At 38.7% G+C, this 18,432-nt stretch overlaps 1 protein-coding gene across 1 annotated transcript in view; it reads right to left on the bottom strand.

Annotated features, from left to right (window-relative positions):
- Positions 1-8,616: 8,616 nt before the first annotated feature.
- The window catches only part of LOC149840822 (BTB/POZ domain-containing protein At5g48800-like), a 53,409-nt gene continuing 43,593 nt past the window's right edge, over positions 8,617-18,432 (bottom strand). The window contains exons 2-4 of the mRNA XM_090004560.1: positions 11,710-11,776; positions 9,711-10,886; positions 8,617-9,306 (exon numbers count right to left, since the gene is read on the bottom strand). Coding sequence (XP_089860686.1) covers positions 8,770-9,306; positions 9,711-10,886; positions 11,710-11,776 — 1,780 coding nt within the window. The 3' untranslated portion in view covers positions 8,617-8,769. The remainder of the gene's footprint in view (positions 9,307-9,710; positions 10,887-11,709; positions 11,777-18,432) is intronic.

Genomic DNA, 18,432 nt, shown 5'->3' on the forward strand with positions numbered 1-18,432 from the left:
ATTTTTTTTTTCTATTAAACCATCCAGCCTAGCCGACCCTGTCGGCTGGGTCTGACAGCATATGCACAGGCCCAGTTCAGGCTTGTGTATGCTGTCAAGGAACAAACAACATAAAAAAAAATTATGGTTATCGTTTTTTTTTTATTTTTTTGAAAGGTCACATGCCCAGCCGATCGCTCAGCTGTGCCTACTATCATGGGTATGGCCTGATAGGCCAACCGAACTGGGTTTGGTTGGTCTGTCAGCCATCACCCACACAATCTTAAAGATCATAATTAATTTTTTTCCTTGAAAAACAGTGAAAAAACACAGAAAATATATATATGCAATGGTTGAAATCGTGGATCCCTTATTCCACCATGGTTTTCCATCAAAAAGATGCATGGAATCCATCTTCACACTATTTTTCAACCGTTTCACAAAGAGGTACCCGTACCTTCAGAGAAAAACACGAAAAGGGGTTGTGGAAGAGAGCTTGGCTGAGCACAAGGCCTCCAACCTTCTTCTTCTATCTCTTTCTCTTCTTTCTTATTTCCTTTCTTTTTTTTTCTTTACTTAAAGGTGAGGGAGAGGGGGTCACGTTACCCCTTCTCTAGCCCTCTCTCTTGAGAGAGTTTCCAAAAATTTTGGAAACTCTCTTTCTAAGGCTAGTTTCTAATTTTTTTAAAAATTTCTCCAAATGTTGGCTTTTCCCTTCTAACTTTCCTAAACTCTTTTAGGTAAGCGTAGGGACTCTTTTGTAGAGTCCCACTCAACCCGACAATTAAATTTTGGAATTTTATTTAATTAAATAATCAATTAATTAATTTTTAAAATTTTTATTTAATAAAAATTATTTATAACCTTCAAAAAATAATCAAACTTACCCTAGAGGCTTTATAACTATAATTAACCTCAAAATAACACTTTAAATTGAATTTAAATCTAGGAAAGACATTGGACATGGATTTGGATTCAGGTTTAGATCCAAGATCCAAACCCATACCCATAACGAAAATGGATCCAGATTTGGACCCAAAACATATTTAAGTAGGACCAAATTAGGACCCAAATCAATAAAAATTCGGATCATAGGCCTTGGATCCAGTCTGATCCAATCCCGGATCTGTTTCGACAAACTGCTCCTTTTTTGAAAAATTATGCTTTTTGGGCCAACCAAGACTCGAATTCAAAAAAGTAACATATTATTGCGCTCAAAATTCTGAGACGCATCCAACGATATATTACACGATACCAAATTCTGAATTTTGCCTAAAAATAACCCAAATTTTGCTTGAATTTAAAGCGCTCTACTATGCTTTGGTTGGCTCGCCTCGACCTTGTCGATGAGACCTGGGTCAAGCCTATATTCTAAGACATTAGTCTAAAAATCGAGCCTCAAATAATTTTTCTACCAGACTTAGCCAAATTTCAAAAATCTCATGAATTGACTAAGGACCAAAAATACGCGATCTTACATCCCTACCCCTTTAAAAGAATTTTGGCCTCGAAATTAGAATGCACCGAATAAGTGTGGGTAGCCCAAAATCAAATATAACACGAGCCTAATGATCAGCAAGTAAGATGATACCTTTGATTAGATCAATCTGATCATCCTGCGTGATAGTCGTAACAGCATAAACTCTCCCATTGGTCTTTCGCTGACCTTGCTGTTGTTGAGGCCTCTACTGCTGCTGTGGTGGTTGTTGCTACTGCTGACCTTCCTGAGCCGCTGGCTTGTTCGGACAGAAATGAGCAATGTGCCCTAGCTGCTGACACTGATAACAGACCCCCTTAAATAACGGGCAAAACCTAGTGGATGGTTCTTGCCGCACTTGCGACATACTAACTGAGCCTTTTCTTGTTGTCGCTCCTCATACTGAGATTGTCCTTGCTGACATCCCTCCTGGGTCCGTTGCCTCTTGCCTCTCTGCTCTTTCCCACCTGCGGGTGGGTTCTTCCTCGCACCACCAGTCGAACTACCCCCATTGCTACCCTTCTTCTGCGAGTCACCCCTGAACCTCTCTCATTCCTCGTTTAGGACCGCCACAGTCTCAATTGTGTTCGCCAGTATAGTAGGTCAGCCTCCCAATACTCGTACCTGGAGCCCATCTTTCAGCCCACACTCATACTTCATCGCCATAGTCTTCTCATTTTTAAATAGGTTCGAGCAGCACCTCTCGAGGCTCCAAAATCTAGTGGTGTAGTCCACCAGGCTCATGTTCCTCTGGGTCAGGTTGAGGAACTTCTGTTGCATCTGCACCTCGGCATAAGAGGAAAAATACGTGTCCAGGAACTCCTCTCGGAACACCTCCCATGGAATCACATTCATATCGACGAACTTCACCCTTTGTAGGGTGTCCCATCACTTCTTGGCATCGCCCTTCAGATGGTACGTGCCAAAAGGTGTCTTCCTATCTTCGGGGATAGGTAGGACATCAAATGCTCTATCGATCTCCTTGACCCAGCTCTCGTCTGCCTCTAGGTCGGCCTTGACTGCAAAAGTTGGCGGGTCTAACTTCAAGAACCTTTTGAAGGAAACACCACCCGCGTTCGAAACAACGTCGACAGGAGGGTCACAGGCAGTTGCCTGCGCAGCCTGCACAATCTGTGCCACTTGCAGAGCCTGTGTTGTCTGCGTTGCCTGAGCCATCATGGTCTCGATCAGGGTGTGAATAACTTCCATTATAAAATTTCTCTGCTCCTGCCAATTGGCGGGAGCACCAGTGAAAGACAAAGCACCTCTACGTGAATACAACATCTACTATGCACAAATTTGTCGCATAAAGTTAGACCCTTACTGACCCTACCCCCTTGGGGTTGATCGCGAACAATAATCGTTCATACAATCACACTAAGACTTTTAAATTCACACCGAATGAAAATTTAAACTATGAATGCAATCAATCATACAGAGTTCATATGCTTTAAATAATAATATTTAAATAACCTTATCAATGAAGAAGACTGCTTTGGAGGATGAGGCACGACTTGTTGACGCTTCCGGACATGACTCACATACCAAAAATAAAATTTAACACAAAAATGATGATAAAGATGTAAGTTTAGGTGGTGGCTCTAATACAAAACTTGTAACGACCCCAACTCATACACCTTGAAAATGCGGATTTTTTTTAAATGCGAAAAACTTCCCATTCTACTCTAATTGGATAACCTCACATTTTCAATTCTAATTAGATAACCAAACACTACAAAGGGACTTATATTTATCATCCACAAGAACTAAAACAACTCTCTTTATTTATGAATCAAAATCCAACTTCAGAGACAGTATTCTACTCAATAAAAAATGAAGTAGCAACTAACTGAAACAAAAAAACTGAAATAAATAGCAAAACAAAAAGAAGAGTCACTCTATCCACAAGTGAAGCCGTAAAAAATCAAGCATGACTCTCGTGTAGGGGTGGCAATCGGGTCGGGTTGGCGTGTCAGCATACCTCAACCCGAACCCGACCTGTTTATTAAACGGGTCGGCTGTGGCAAACACGAACCCGACCCGTTTAATAAACGGGTAACCCGACACAACCCACCAACCCATTTAATAAATGGGTTGGGTCGGGTAAACAGGTTTTCAGGTTCGCGGGTCAGGTTGGCGGGTCGGGTTGGCGGGTTGGGAGCCGGGTTGGCGGGTTGGCGGGTCGACCCACCCGCCTAACCCGTTTATTAAACGGGTTGGCGGGTTGGCGGGTTGGCATACCCCCAACCCGAACCCGACCTGTTTAATAAACGGGTTACACGGGTCGACCCGTTTATTAAAAGGGTTGGCTTAAGCCCAACCCGAACCCGCCTAAGAAGCAGGTTGGCGGGTCGGGTCAGAAATTGCCACCCCTACTCTCGTGCCTTCCCAGGAGCTGCCAACTTCACTGATTACTTGTCCTTGTGAAAAACCAATAAAGTAGGGTGACAGAATCGAAATCCTGAGCATAGGTACTTCTTAGTGAAACATGTGAGATAAAGGGTTAAGATAAGATATCATGCAAAAAATTAAGAAAAATATAAGTATGACAATTTATAGTATTTAAGAAATTTTTCATGCAACAGTTATAAGTGCTAAGCATGAAGAAAAACATTAAAGCAGTAGCATATAGCAAGAACTGAGTAAACAAGACTTTCAACATGCATTGGAGAGTAATGATTAAGAGAACGAGTAAAATATGCATGTTCTAATGCGTAGCAGAAAAATACATGATTTATGTGCAATGCATGAACCCTTTTTTATCTTTCATTTAAATTTTCTTTTTCATATGCATGCCTTATTAAATACATACAATTTAAGTTTCTCTTTTTAATTTTCATTGCCCGCGGATACACCAAACGGATAAAATTCTCGAGGTCAAGTTAGGGTCCCAAGATAGCTTAACAAATATTTTGTATTTTATTACTGGGTTCCAAACTTACCCCTCGATCAATATCAAGAAACAACACCATCCATCAGAACATTAGACCTCTACATCTAATGTCAGGGACACCCCACGCTCACAACTGCCACTTTTTTGGTACCAAAACGACAATTGTGTCAAAACAGACCACCCTCAGGTCAAGTGACGGTCTTTTCCTAAAACCCTGGCCAGGAGAATGAACCTCAATATCAAGTTCAGGGGACAAAAATAAATCCCACAGAGTTTTTGTATCCTCACAGTCTCCCCAAAACTGGACCTCTAAGATCCCCATTCTCCAGATGAGAGATCCTAGAACGTATATTACACTATTCTTAATTATTATCTTTTATTAACAACCATTTATTGACATTTGTAATACCAGATGCATAAGTAAAGGCAAAAGCTCGCATCCACCCCTGCGAGGACTCTTATGAGACTCCAGCCCGTGAGAAAAACAAGAACAGTGTGGTAGAGTGCAGTACCACCAAGTGTGAATCAAGTGATGCAATTAAGTATATAAGAAAAAACAACCAAACTCACGGCTCCCCAAGCCGGCGATGGTCCACTTAGGCCATCGATACATCATACGCCGAAACCAAACATTGTGTCATTTATCATACAAGACTCATATTCCAAATGCATGTGCACACATGCAAAATAAAACCCTTCATAAGCATGAAACTGCTTAATTCATATGCATCTTTCTCATGTGAAATCTTGCATCAACATACATATATCCACGCCAATGCACACTCCCTTGAGTGTGTGTGAGCACATGAAAGTACATATTCCCATCAAGTGCTCATGTTCATATTAATTGCAAAAATATCAATAACCTGCCCGGTACATGTCAACACATAATCACATTCATTATTGCATAACCACAACAATGCATATTAAGATGGAATTTTTTCATGTCCTAAATTTGCATTTCCTTCTAACAAGAGTATACATTTTCTACATATGCCTGAGCAGCTCGTCGGGTTTGTTAGCCCTGGATTAGACAGCCTATTGGTCGGCTAGTCAAAACAGCCCAGCCGACTGGGGTCAGCTGGAGTTAGTGCTAGTTTTATAGGTCCCGCTACTTCAATTGTCCTTATCTAAAGATGAAACCTGTGTTGTGATGATATAGTCTTTCATGTCCCAATTTACCACATCCCTTCATGTCTTTATTTGGGGTTATTGTGTGTCACAATAACTGAAGATGCACAAAAGCACCTTGTGACATTAGTACCTTCAGGGTTGAAGAGATTATTTTGATAATTATAATCAAGCCTCATCCCAAATTCCCAACTATATGAGGTTAGTTTTGTGAGTCATGTTTCTCCATTCCTTCTTGTCTAGAGCTACATTTTCGACCACCTTCTAATCTTTTATATCGCCTCTCACTGCCTCCCTTCAGATTTTCAACAATCTTCCTCTTCTCCTAATTTTTCCAATTGAGCCAAAATCAGCTTTTCCTCAGGATTAATGCTATGTAAATAAACAGGTGTAACCCCACTGCTCATGTTAAGCAAAACATTTAAGGTCTCTTATTTATCTGATGTTATTTTGTATAGCATGGCTATTTGTTTCTTGATGTTATGAAAATTTCTGGCTTTGATTAGCTTCTAACAGATATATTATTGGTGTCAGCCTGCCAATGTTGGTTTCTTCAGAGTGCTTCTACTGATAAGTGGTAATTTCATACAAGTTCTTAAGAATTTTTAATACTTCAGCCAACCTAGCCGACCACTCGGCTGGGCTCATTTGGCATCCAGGCTCGGCCTGTCAAGCCAACCGAGCTAGGCTCAACTAGTCTGACAGCCAGCCCAGTCCAGAACAAAAGAAAATTTTCTTTCTATTAAACCATCCATCCCAACCGACCCTATCGGCTGGGTCTGACAACATATGCACAGGCCCAGTTCGGGTCTGTGTATGCTGTCAGGGAACAAACAACATAAAAAAGCTATGGCTATCATTTTTTATTTTTTATTTTTTATTTTTTATTTTTTTGAAAGGTCATATGCCCAACCGATCGCTCGGCTGGGCCTACTGTCATGGGTATGGTCTGATAGGCCAACCGAACCGGGTTTGGTTGGTCTGTCAGCCATCACCCACACAATCTTGAAGATCATAATTAAATTTTTTCCTTGAAAACAATGAAAAAACACATAAAATATATATGCAATGGTCAAAATTGTGGATCCCTTATTCCACCATGGATTTCCATCAAAAAGATGCATGGACTCCATCTTTACCGTATTCCTCAACCGTTTCACAAAGAGGTACCCGTACCTTGAGAGAAAAACACGAAAAGGCGTTGTAGAAGGGAGCTTGGCTGAGCACAAGGCCTCCAACTTTCTTCTTCTATCTCTTTCTCTTCTTTCTTATTTCCCTTCTTTTTTTTTTTCTTTAAAGGTGAGAGAGAGGGGGTCATGTTACCCCTTCTCCAGCCCTCTCTCTTGAGAGAGTTTCCAAAAATTCTGGAAACTCCCTTTCTAAGGCCAGTTTCCAATTTTTTTTAAAATTTCTCCAAATGTTGACTTTTCCCTTCTAACTTTCCTAAACTCTTTTAGGTAAGCATAGAGACTCTTTTGGAGAGTGCCACTCAGCCCAACAATTAAATTTCGGAATTATATTTAATTAAATAATTAAATAATTAAATAATTTTTAAAATTTTTATTTAATAAAAATTATTTATAACCTTCCAAAAATAACCAAACTTACCCTAGAGGCTTTATAACTGTAATTAATCTCAAACTAACACTTTAAATTAAATTTAAAGCTTGGAAAGACATTGGACATGGATTTAGATCCAGATCCAGATCTAAGATCCAAACCCATATCCATAACAAAATGGATCCAGATTTGGACCCAAACCAGATTTAGGTAGGACCAAAAACAATAAAAATTTGGATCATAGACCTTAGATCCAGTCTGATCCAATCTCGGATCTGTTTCGACAAACTGTTTATTTTTTGAAAAATTATGATTTTTAGGCCAATCGGGACTCGAATTCAGAAAAGTATCGTTGCACTCAAAATTCCGAGACACATCCAACGATATATTACACAATACCAAATTTTGAATTTTGCCCAAAAATAACCTGAATTTCGCACAAATTTTGCTTGAATTTAAAGGTCGAATTTAAAGCGCTCTACTACGCTTTGGTTGGCTCACCTCAACCTTGTCGATGAGACCTGGGTCAAGCCCAGATTCTACAGCATTGGTCTAAAAATCGAGCCTCAAACGATTTTTCTACCAGACTTAGCCAAATTTCGAAAATCTCATGAATTGACTATGGACCAAAAATACACGATCTTACACATAGGGATATAAATGCTTCATATGTGATTTTATGGTTGTATTTTGTAAAATTTATCATTGTTTCATGTGATATAATTTTTTAAAAATTTTTGTTAATTTTTTCTGATATCTCTTGATTTTTTATTAAAAAGTTACGATATTTTACAATCTTAATTGGGGAGTGACTGATATGCGTAACAATTTCTGTTTGCATCTTATCTGGTTTAGTTAATAATTAGTATATCATCTACAAATAATCTAACTTAAAAAAAAATTCATGTACAAACACATAGTCAAGTTCGCTAACTTTCGTAAATTAATAAGTTGGTCTAATTATTCAGCTACTAAAAAGTTATACAATAATTGCTCTTTTTTATGAACTGTACTACCAATGGTATTTCAATAAGAAAATCCTAAGTATTTGATTTTTCTGCCGAGAGCCTTCCCTAAAAAAACACGTACATTCATAAATCAACCAGAATATTGTTGTTGGTTTGAATCAGTAAAACTTCCAAGGTATTTAAACCAGAGTTACTGGAAACACCAAAGGCACTGGGGAAGCATGCTTCCCCAAAGTGTGTTTCGGAAGTGCGAAACATCGCACTTTCGAAATGCGCTGGGAAGCACAATTTTTTTGGGAAGCGTGCTTTCCTCTTTTTTTCATTTTTTTCTTTTTTCGCTGCTCCCTTGCTTCTTAGGTTGCTTCCTAGGTCGCTTCTGGTTTGCTTCCTAGGTCGCTTCCGGGATGATTTCTGATTCGCTTCTAAGTCGTCCCATGCTTCCCGCTTCCTAAAATTTTGAAAGTACCTCATTTTTGCTTCCCGTATCGCTTTCCGCTCCCGCTTCCTCCTGGGAACCATGATTTAAACATTTGCCATGAATAGAATTTGGTGACATATAAAGTTGCCCACTGTTTGCAGCAATGATATTCAGGTTAAACAAAGACTATTTATGGAAGATATTTTCATATACTTATACAAGACTAATCACTATCAGGGTAAGCCAGGTTAAGGTCCATCCAGTTCCTGTCAAAGCTTCCAAAAGTCTGGTATACTTGAAGTTTCAAACACAGGCAAGAAAGGAAAAACAAAACTTGATAGAATTAAGATGATGCGTTTGTTCTAATTCTACCAGTGTGCTTAAATTCAGTCTCTTGTGACTTCTTTGAAGGAGAAGTTGATCTTGTGGAGCTACTGTTTCCAAAGAGACTTAATTTGCCAAACTTCCACGATAAAGAGCTTAGAAACTTGTGAGAGCTTGATCTCTCAAGGTCTTGTTTCATGCAAACATGTTCCTTTTCCAAGTCGTTCAGTCGCATCCTCATGCGTGCAAGCTCTAGCTTTAGCTCCCTGTTTTCTCGTCTTAATGATGCATAATTATCACGAGGAGACATGGAAGCACTAAGGGCCCCACTGCTGATTCGCCGGGATTGATACAATATTTTCTGGTCTTCATCTGGGTGAGCAGCATATAAGGCATTCCGGAGTCTTAACTGCTCAAAATAAAGGACTTGAATGACCGATTGCACAGGGAGGCGCTCATTCTGTGCTGCATGGGCACCTGCTTCAGGTGATAACTTTTGGAAATCAATCAGCTTACAGAGCTTCTTGCGTTCCAAGTCTGACAATCCTGGGTGGGCCTGCAGTAGGAAACACATTTTTCTGCTGTGAAAACAATACTTTTAAATTTGAAACTGACCTAAGAAGAAAAATCATGAATTACAGCACAAATATGCACATCTTTAATGGACATTTAAAAGTAAAATAATAAAATAAAAGCCTTCATAGCATGGGCCAGTGTATTTTAGCATGTAGGATACAGGACAATAACCAATATGCATGCCCATGAATAAGACAAATGAAAGAAACAAGACCATTGTTATTTTCTTAGGCCACTTATTTCTGAAACACAACGCAAATTTTACATGTGCATTTGACTAGTCCTAATAGCCTACATTATCCAGGTACCATGATCACTATCTAAGGGCAATTGTTCAGGCAGCTCATGAAGAAAAGGGAAAGGAAAACAGAGTATTTTACTTACTTTAAGATAGATATCAATGGCACGATACAGTCCATCATCGACTAAACGTGTATGTATCGGTAATACCTCAGCAATTTCCATGAACCTTACAAGCTTGAGGTTTGCATCTGGAGCAATCTCTGCAAGATAACTGTCCACTAGCTTTGAGACTTTGAAAACTGCAGCTTGAGAGGGAGAATTTGGCACATCAGATTCACAGACAGAGCTATCATCCAAGTCAACATCACTGTCATCTTGCTGGAAAAAATTTACCAAGATCCTATGCACTGTGTCAACATCAAATAGAGTGTCTCCAGCATGCCTGAACAATGGGATAAGGAGATCATCTAGAGTGGCCATATCCAATTGTGATGCAATCCGTCTCTCAAGGTCAAGTCTGCAAGCAATTGAGCATTCTAATGTAACTGCAGTTCGTAGAAGCCCAAAGAGAAAGCTTATTGGCACAGCTAGTTTCTCCACAGGTAACAGACTTGTGATTGTTTCCACTAATAGTATCTGTTCATATTCAACAGAACCAATGATATCAATTTTTGTTTGGTTACATACACTCCAAACTTTGGTTTTTTTAGTTAATGCTTTCTGAGCATAGTTCACAAGAGATGCACCAATACTTTCAGGATGAAGTCCTCGATATCGCATTGCTGATATAACCTTCTGATATAAGTTAAGGCATAGTACAGAAAGATCTTCAATCCACCAGTCTCCACAATTATTATTAGCCTGTTTGTTTGTATGCAGCCGCCCAGACATGCTATACTCTAATCTTTTGAAGCTAGAAGCTATCTGCTCTGCGCATGCTATAGATGCTATGGCATCTGTGCACCTACTAACAATTCCCAGCTCCTCAGCTAAAGGAAGAAGGCTCTCACATTGTCGCAGAACTTCAACAGACTTCTCAAGGCTCTTGCAAACCACTCCATCCAAGTAAGCTTCAGCACGAGATGCAAGGTTTTCTTTTGCATATGCTTCAGTCATTTCAAGGTACTCGGACACACAACATAGTTGTGCTACATTCAATGGTGTGATCTCAAAGTTGATGCCGTAACAAAATTTTGCTGCCAATTCAAAAGACTCAGCTCCACCTGGTAAGTTCAGCAACTCTAACTTCAAAATATCAGAATCCTTGAGCTCTGCTACTAATTTTCTGATTCTTCCACTTCGAGATACAAGAGGGAACTCCAATTTCCAAAGCAGAAGCAACAGAGAAATAGTAAAATTCCACTAGTTACCAAAAGAGAACCAAGACCCAAAAAAAAGGAGAGAAAGCAAGAAACGAAAAAGGATGGATGTAACTCATTGCCATGCATAATGATATTGGATATGGTGAAATAGGATCCAGCAGTTATAGCCTCAATTCAAATCCACATACATACTTGAGAAAGTAAGTAAACAATATACCATTAAACATAGAACACAGGATCCTGTCAGACTATGGCGAAGATGGAAAATGATTACCATCAAAACCATTATAATGCACTGAATATTTTTTTTGAAAGTATTAAACTTGAGGCAACTTGATTTGATCAATCTTAAACAAGTTAAAGCATATCAATTCAAAATGTCAAAATTTCAATCAAATTTGTTGCCATGGGATTTTCATAAATGTTCTGGTTTTATAAACTTGATTTGCCAATCTTTGCTTTCATATAGATAATGCTTGGAAATTTTGTGCTCAACCATATACATGTTTTTCTATTATTAATTGAATCCAGCTCTGATGTTTATAGTTGAGGTAGTGATCAGTTGAAAGTTTTAGCATTTACTTGTTAGTGTGATTGTACTAAATCCACAGCATGAAAAATTGGTAAATATATTGAACTATGTGTGCTGTGACATGGTCATGAATTGATTTATTTGTGGATTTTTGAATTGTTTCCCTTTATCAAGTTGTGCTTCCTATGGATTTGAAGAAACACAATCAAGCGGTAATTCACAGTTTGTTCAGAAAAAAAAAATACATATCAGTCTAATAATAAGATCTAAAAATCAAGATATTTACCCTGTGCAAGGCAAAGCTTCCGTCGTTTACTTCAACAAGGATATCACTTGGGACATCAGGAAATATCCTGTAAAGCATGTCCAGAAAATAATATTAAACACATAAAATGGAACTGTATAATCACATTCTGTGCCACGTGTAGATTCAGTTGACAAAAGGGAACCAAATTAAAGTACAAAAATAGCTTTGGAAGGTTCCCTCACCAAGTGCAAACAGCCTAAAAATATCAAATACACTGTGGCTAAGACACTAATGGACACAGAAGCTCAATCAAACAGCCAAAACAAGTCTATCCATGTACATCATGCATAAACCTATGTAACACAGACTCTTCTAACAGGGCACCGTACCCACACCCATGCGGGTGCGACACTTGGAAATGGCTTCTTTTGTGTCAAGTGAAGTCAATCACACTGATGTCAATTTCTGTCCAAAAGTAAATTCAGTTAACCGTAACCAAGTCCATTTTTATCTATATTATATATAAATACATAAATGCACACACATACCCGTAGTGTTAACTTAAAACTGTTAATATATATATATATATATATATATATATATCCTCCCCACACCCCTGCACCCAATTTTTTTTAAAGTGCCGCATGCTGCATCCACACTCGCACCTTGTGCATAAACCTTGTGCGGGATGCATACTGTAGCGATTTGGAGAACCATGTGTACTTCTTACATCAGACCCACACACATGAATTCTTCCTTTAAAGCTAATGAAGAAGACTTCGATGGGTGTGCAGTCCTAGCACAAGTTCCCATCAGTACAAAATCCTGACATGCCGACAGGCACCGTGGGCCAGATGCAATGGTCTCATATTCAAAGGAGCTCAAACCTAAATGGATTACGTAAACTCCTCATGGCTTATAATATCCATAAAAAATGCCTGAAATGAGCGATTATAAACAGGCCTAGTTGAGTTGAGGAAATGCTCATATTTCGGTGGGAGCATAATTTTATCTTTGTGATATGTGATGTTGAGGTGCATTCACAAAAGAATTGCTCCTGATGCTTGAGAGCAAGTATCATCCTAAAGCAAATGAGATTGCTCCAAGAGCAACTTGATATATGCTAACATTACTTTATAACTCTCATAAGAGAGGATCACCATTCCTACATAGCAAGCACACAAACCCACATTCCATAAATATACTGAAAAAATGGCCTTTTGAATTATGTCACACTACCCGTTTTTAATTTTGGCTTTTGTATTGTGTATAGAATTGAACAGTATGCAGTTTCCTGGGAACTGCACATCTTTCTGTTTCCTGAACAATTCCCTTGTTGCTTCACTTATTGTAGTTGTGTTTTGGAAATTCTATCATTATTGACCAAGAGTCAGCTTAGTATTTCTTTTATTGTTTAGATAAGTAACTTCTACATGATCAAGAAACTTACAGGCTTGTTTCATGAAGAGGGCACATTGTCATAAACTAAAAAGCATAATATATATATATATATATATATATATATATATATATATATATATATAGAGAGAGAGAGAGAGAGAGAGAGAGAGAGAGAGAGAGAGAGTCAATCATGTGCACCAGAAATATGTGAATCCACTAAGTTTTCCAGGGATTTTTTTTTTTTGAAATTTGGCCATATGGACGTGATCTATATGCTTAGTTATCTGATTACAACACGTAATCAGGTAATTTTAGTGTAACAACCCCAACTCATACCCTTTGAAAATGCGGAATTATTATTTTTTTAAACAGTGCAGAAAACTTCCCAGAGACCCGGGGTCCTCACAGTTCCAATTCCAATTGGATAGCCAAACACCACAAACGAACTTACAACCATCATCCATAAAAACCAAAACAATTTCTTTATTTATGAATAAGAGTAAATTTTCAGAGACAATGTTTTATTCGACTGAAAATAAAGCAACTGAAAAAGCAAGAAGAACTGAAACAAAAGAAAGAGCCACTCTGTCCCCTGCTGAAACTGTCAAGATCCAAGTATGACTCCCATCCATTCCCAGTACCCAGTCCAACCTCACTGCTCATCATTTCCTGTGAAAAACCAATAAAGTAGGGTGTCATAACCGAAATTCTGAGCACAACTACTTCTAAAGAAACCAGGTGAGACAAAGAACATGGGTAAGATCCCGTATAATAATTTGATTGAGTACATATATAACAGTTTGCGGTATCTAAGAAATCATACATGTGACAGGTTTCATATACTCACTAGTAGGGAACAATAAAACAGTAGCATATAGCAAGCATTAAGTAACCAAATCTTTCAACATGCTTTTAGGAAGTAAATTACATACACCCACCATCATATCATGATTTAGAGAACAATTCAATTATGCATGATTTATTGCAGACAGGAAAATGCATGATTTCTTTTCAATGCATGAATCCTTTTATTATCTTACTTTTAAGTTATCTATTTTCTTTCCACATGCATGCCCTATTAAATGCATACAACTTTAGATTCCTCTTTTTAATTACCATTGCCTGCGGATACACCAAACGGGTATAAGCCCCGAGGTTAAGTTAGATTCCATGGTAGCTTAACACATAATTTGTATTTTATTACTGGGTTTCAAACTTATCCCTCGACCGAATCACCTTCGGAACATTAGACCTCTACATCTAATGTCGAGGACACAAGGGACACCTCACGCCTACAAGTGTCACTTCCTTGGTACAAAAAACAACCACAGTTGTGACAAACACACCACCCCCAGGTAAAGTGGCGGACTCTCTCTAAAACCGTAGCTAGGAGAAAGAACCTCAATATCGGGTTCAAGGGACAAAATTTCAGCACACAGAGTTTTTGTATCCTTACAGTCTCCTTAAGACCGGATCTCTAAGATCTCCATTTTCCAGATGGAAGATCTCAGAACATATATTACACTGTTCTTATTTCTTATATTTTTATTAAAGTCAATTCTTTAAGTTTGCAACACCATATGCAAAAGTAAAGTGAACACCCGCCACCTCCTTTGCGGGACTCCAGCTCGTGAGGACAACTAGAACAGTGTAGTAGTGTGCCATACCAACTTATGTGGTTTAAGTGATGCAGTAAAAAACATATGTGAAAAGAAACCAAACCCACGACTCTCCAGGCCGATGATGGTCCATTTAGGCCATCGATGCATCACATAATAACACCAAGTAGTGTTTATTCATAACACTAGGCCAATAGTACCAAAAGCATGTGCACTCATGCAACCATAACCCAACCATATGCATGTCATTTCTCAATCATATGCATCTTCACTATATATGTTGCCTACATCACATACGGGTATTAACCAATGCATATATCTTTTGAGTGTGTGAGTGTACATGTAAAATTTCACATATCCATAAAGCATACATGCTCAAGAAGAAATATCGATAACCGAGGCACACTCAGATTCATGACTACACAACCAATATCATGAAATGCAAAAACAACATTTACATAATTACCGGGCAAAAGTGTAAGCTTTGACATATGCTAGGTTCCAAAAATTTTCCTTTGTTTAGATCATAATTTTGATCATACACAAAATCCATTAAATCTAGACCAGTTTCGGGACCAGCACAACTGATTCATATCAGTCAACATGTAATCATATACTTCACTGATATACCAATACACAACATTTTAAATGAACACATGGACTCCTATTCAAGAATACAATGCCCAAAAGGGAAACAACAAAGGCAAATCACATCTGGAAGTCGTGTATTGGATTTCATATTTATATGTCCTTTCTTCTTGAACAGGTTATATTGAACACTATTAGATATAACTGGCAACTCAAGTTATGATTCAAGAATCCCATACTGCATCCTACAGTTATGGGTTTAAGCTGCACTCAAGAACAAGCTCGTGCCACTTAATAAAACTGTGTGCATAGTCAGCATGTCACAGTATAACAGTGGGTGCCAAACAGGCAGCAAGAGGAAAACAAGTAGTATATCTCTACGTTCTTGACATGCATCCATAACACGAATCCAACCCAGATCCAAAATCATACATTCAATCCAAGAATACACTACCCCCAATGGAAGCAACAAAATTAAATGGAAGTCAGAAATCAAGATTTCCAACAGGAATACAGAAAATTTCATGTGATTAACAGAAACAAGATTGAAATCAACACGTCAGGTCGACTGTATTCAGCTTGAACAACATTTTCTTGTCAAACACAAGATCAGAACATTTGGCAGAGACACAAGAAGAAAAACTCAAAAGATCAACTAACAACAATTTCGACCTTCATGTTATGTTCTACAAATCTACTACTAACAAGGTTACAAAAAAAAACATTCAAGAACCTTCTTAAGCCTATCATGGAATGAAATGAAATGAAAATAGCGACAGGCAAAACTCAGGCCACCTGTGTTTCTCGTTTCCTAACTAGGAAACCCCCAAGTATGGGGTATCCCTATAAGAAACTCGGGACCTCCACGGCGGGGGCCATCCACTACCTCAGCCGACCCCACCCACATCGGCCTGATTTGGGAATTTTACGGGTTAGGGTTAGACCAAAATAACCCCATTGATTCTTGAAAACCAAGAAAGTAGCCATCTAACGGATTTCCGTGGCTTCTCATCTCAAACCCTTACACGGAATCAAACTCCTGTTTGATCCCTCACCAAGATTCAATGAACCATACCTTTTACGGTGATTTTTTCGGTGATCGGAGACAACTGTTGCGCGAGAATGCTGGCTGGTGTCGCTCCTCTCCACTGCCGTGAAGGGGAGTGCTCAAGGGGCCTTCGATGGCCGCAGATAGTCGGAGCTTTGCCAGTGATGGAGCTCCCTTCCGGTGCGCACGAGAGAGAGAGAGAGAGAGAGAGAGAGAGAGAGAGAGAGAGAGAGAGAGAGAGAGAGAGAGAGAGATGAACAGAGGAAGATCAAAAACGTCGAATGAAGGGTGGTTTCCCCTTTTATTCAAGGCGTGATCCCCTTCTCTTCCTTCAGAAGGGTCGGAAGGAGTCGGTTACGCTCTGTGTAACCCCCTCCCTTTCTCTCTTGAACCATGCTGCAAGAATCGTGCCCTAGGCACGATTCTTGTTTATGTTTCCTTTTTACAACATGCACACGGGTCCGGGTCCGAGCCCCGCGACCCGCGACACCGAGTCCATTATTAAAAATGGATCTGGGTCGCCCATGGATAGTGGATCCTCAGTTGGATCCTTGTGGGTCCAACTGTGGGTCCGACCCTTTGTACTAGATTTTTTTTTCTTTTCATCTTATAAATAATATTAATTATTTATTTAATTTAAAATTAATATTATACGTATAATTTAACACCCATTTAGTGGGTTATTTACGGATTCGGGTATCGGGTCCTAGGCCCAAATCCTATCTATTTCTTCCGGTTATTACATTTAGGGCTTGAAAATTAATGGCCTAGAAATTTTGTATATATTTAAGCCTCAAAAAATCATATTTTTCCATTAAAAAACACAGTTGGAGTGTTGATTTTTAGAAAAAAGACCATGCCGAACACATCTGCATGGTCAAATTTGCTTAAATAAATAAATAAAAACAAAAATGCTCCGTTCATATGGAAGCTTTCATATTTGTGGTTCACATGGTTTAGTTTTCCTATACATACATTGTCGTAAGACAAAAGGCATAATATTGTTAAATATATACATATATATATATATTATATAGTACACATATATATGTATACATTTGTTTTTCCTCTTTTGTAAAAGGTCATGCTCTCTAGGGGCATTTTTATACTTTTACATGGTGTAATAGGTCCTGCCCATTAGGGGCAGTTTTGTATTTTTATTTTTTTTGTTTTCTTATTTTTTATTTTTTTGTCCCTTTTCTAGCTGTTGGGACTAGCCCAACTAGCTGTTGGAGTAGCCTAATGGCTAGTTGGTCTAGCCATTGTCGATTAAATGAGATCTCTCTCATGGTGTTGTGTGTGCTTCTCTAGAGCATTTTTGAGATTAATAAAAATATATTTTTTATCTTGTGTGCTAAGCCCATTAGTGGCTTGTGTGCGCTCTTGAGTGTTGATTGTAGTCCTTAGTGGCTTATATGCACTTCTCTTAGTGAATTTGTGTAATGTGCACTTCCTTTCTTAGTTTCATTACATGGTATCAGAGCTGCTATGCTCTTGATTCTATTGGTGGATCGAGCTTCTTTTTGCATAACGTGCCAAAGTTTCAAGTCTTCATCAATTCTCTCTCTTGCTCATCATGGAGGAGTCAATGCTTGTTATGCCCATCAAGTTGAATGGTCCAACTACATCACTTGAGCCTCTACTATGGAGAGAACCACATATTATTCAAAGGCCCTCATCAAGTAATTGAGGGAGAGTGTCCAGAGTCTTAACTCTCATTCACAAAGATGAGAAAATGATCGCCACTCTTGGATTTGAAAGAAGACACATGGAGTTGCGCGGATAGACAATGTCAAAATCTTGGCATAGATTGTGAGTAGTCTAGATGCTTTCATTCTTGATAGTGTGGCCCAATTCAAAGTGGCCAAGGAAGCATGAGAGTTTTTAAAAGACATACAATATGAAGGACATGACTTATTGGTGGAACATTCCCAAGAAGATGATGTCTTTAAAACAAGATGACAAATCCATCTGATACTACTACAACGAGATGACCCTTCTGTGGAGGGAACTTGCCATCTTGATGGTCTAAGGCCCAAATTTGAAGGGGTAAGAATGATGTTACTCCATAAATCCAAAATTATTCTTTCATGAGACTCTTACCGA

Source organism: Nuphar pumila, chromosome 4, assembly GCF_984573655.1.
Source record: "Nuphar pumila chromosome 4, dmNupPumi1.hap1.1, whole genome shotgun sequence".
In the NCBI taxonomy this organism is placed as follows: domain Eukaryota; kingdom Viridiplantae; phylum Streptophyta; class Magnoliopsida; order Nymphaeales; family Nymphaeaceae; genus Nuphar; species Nuphar pumila.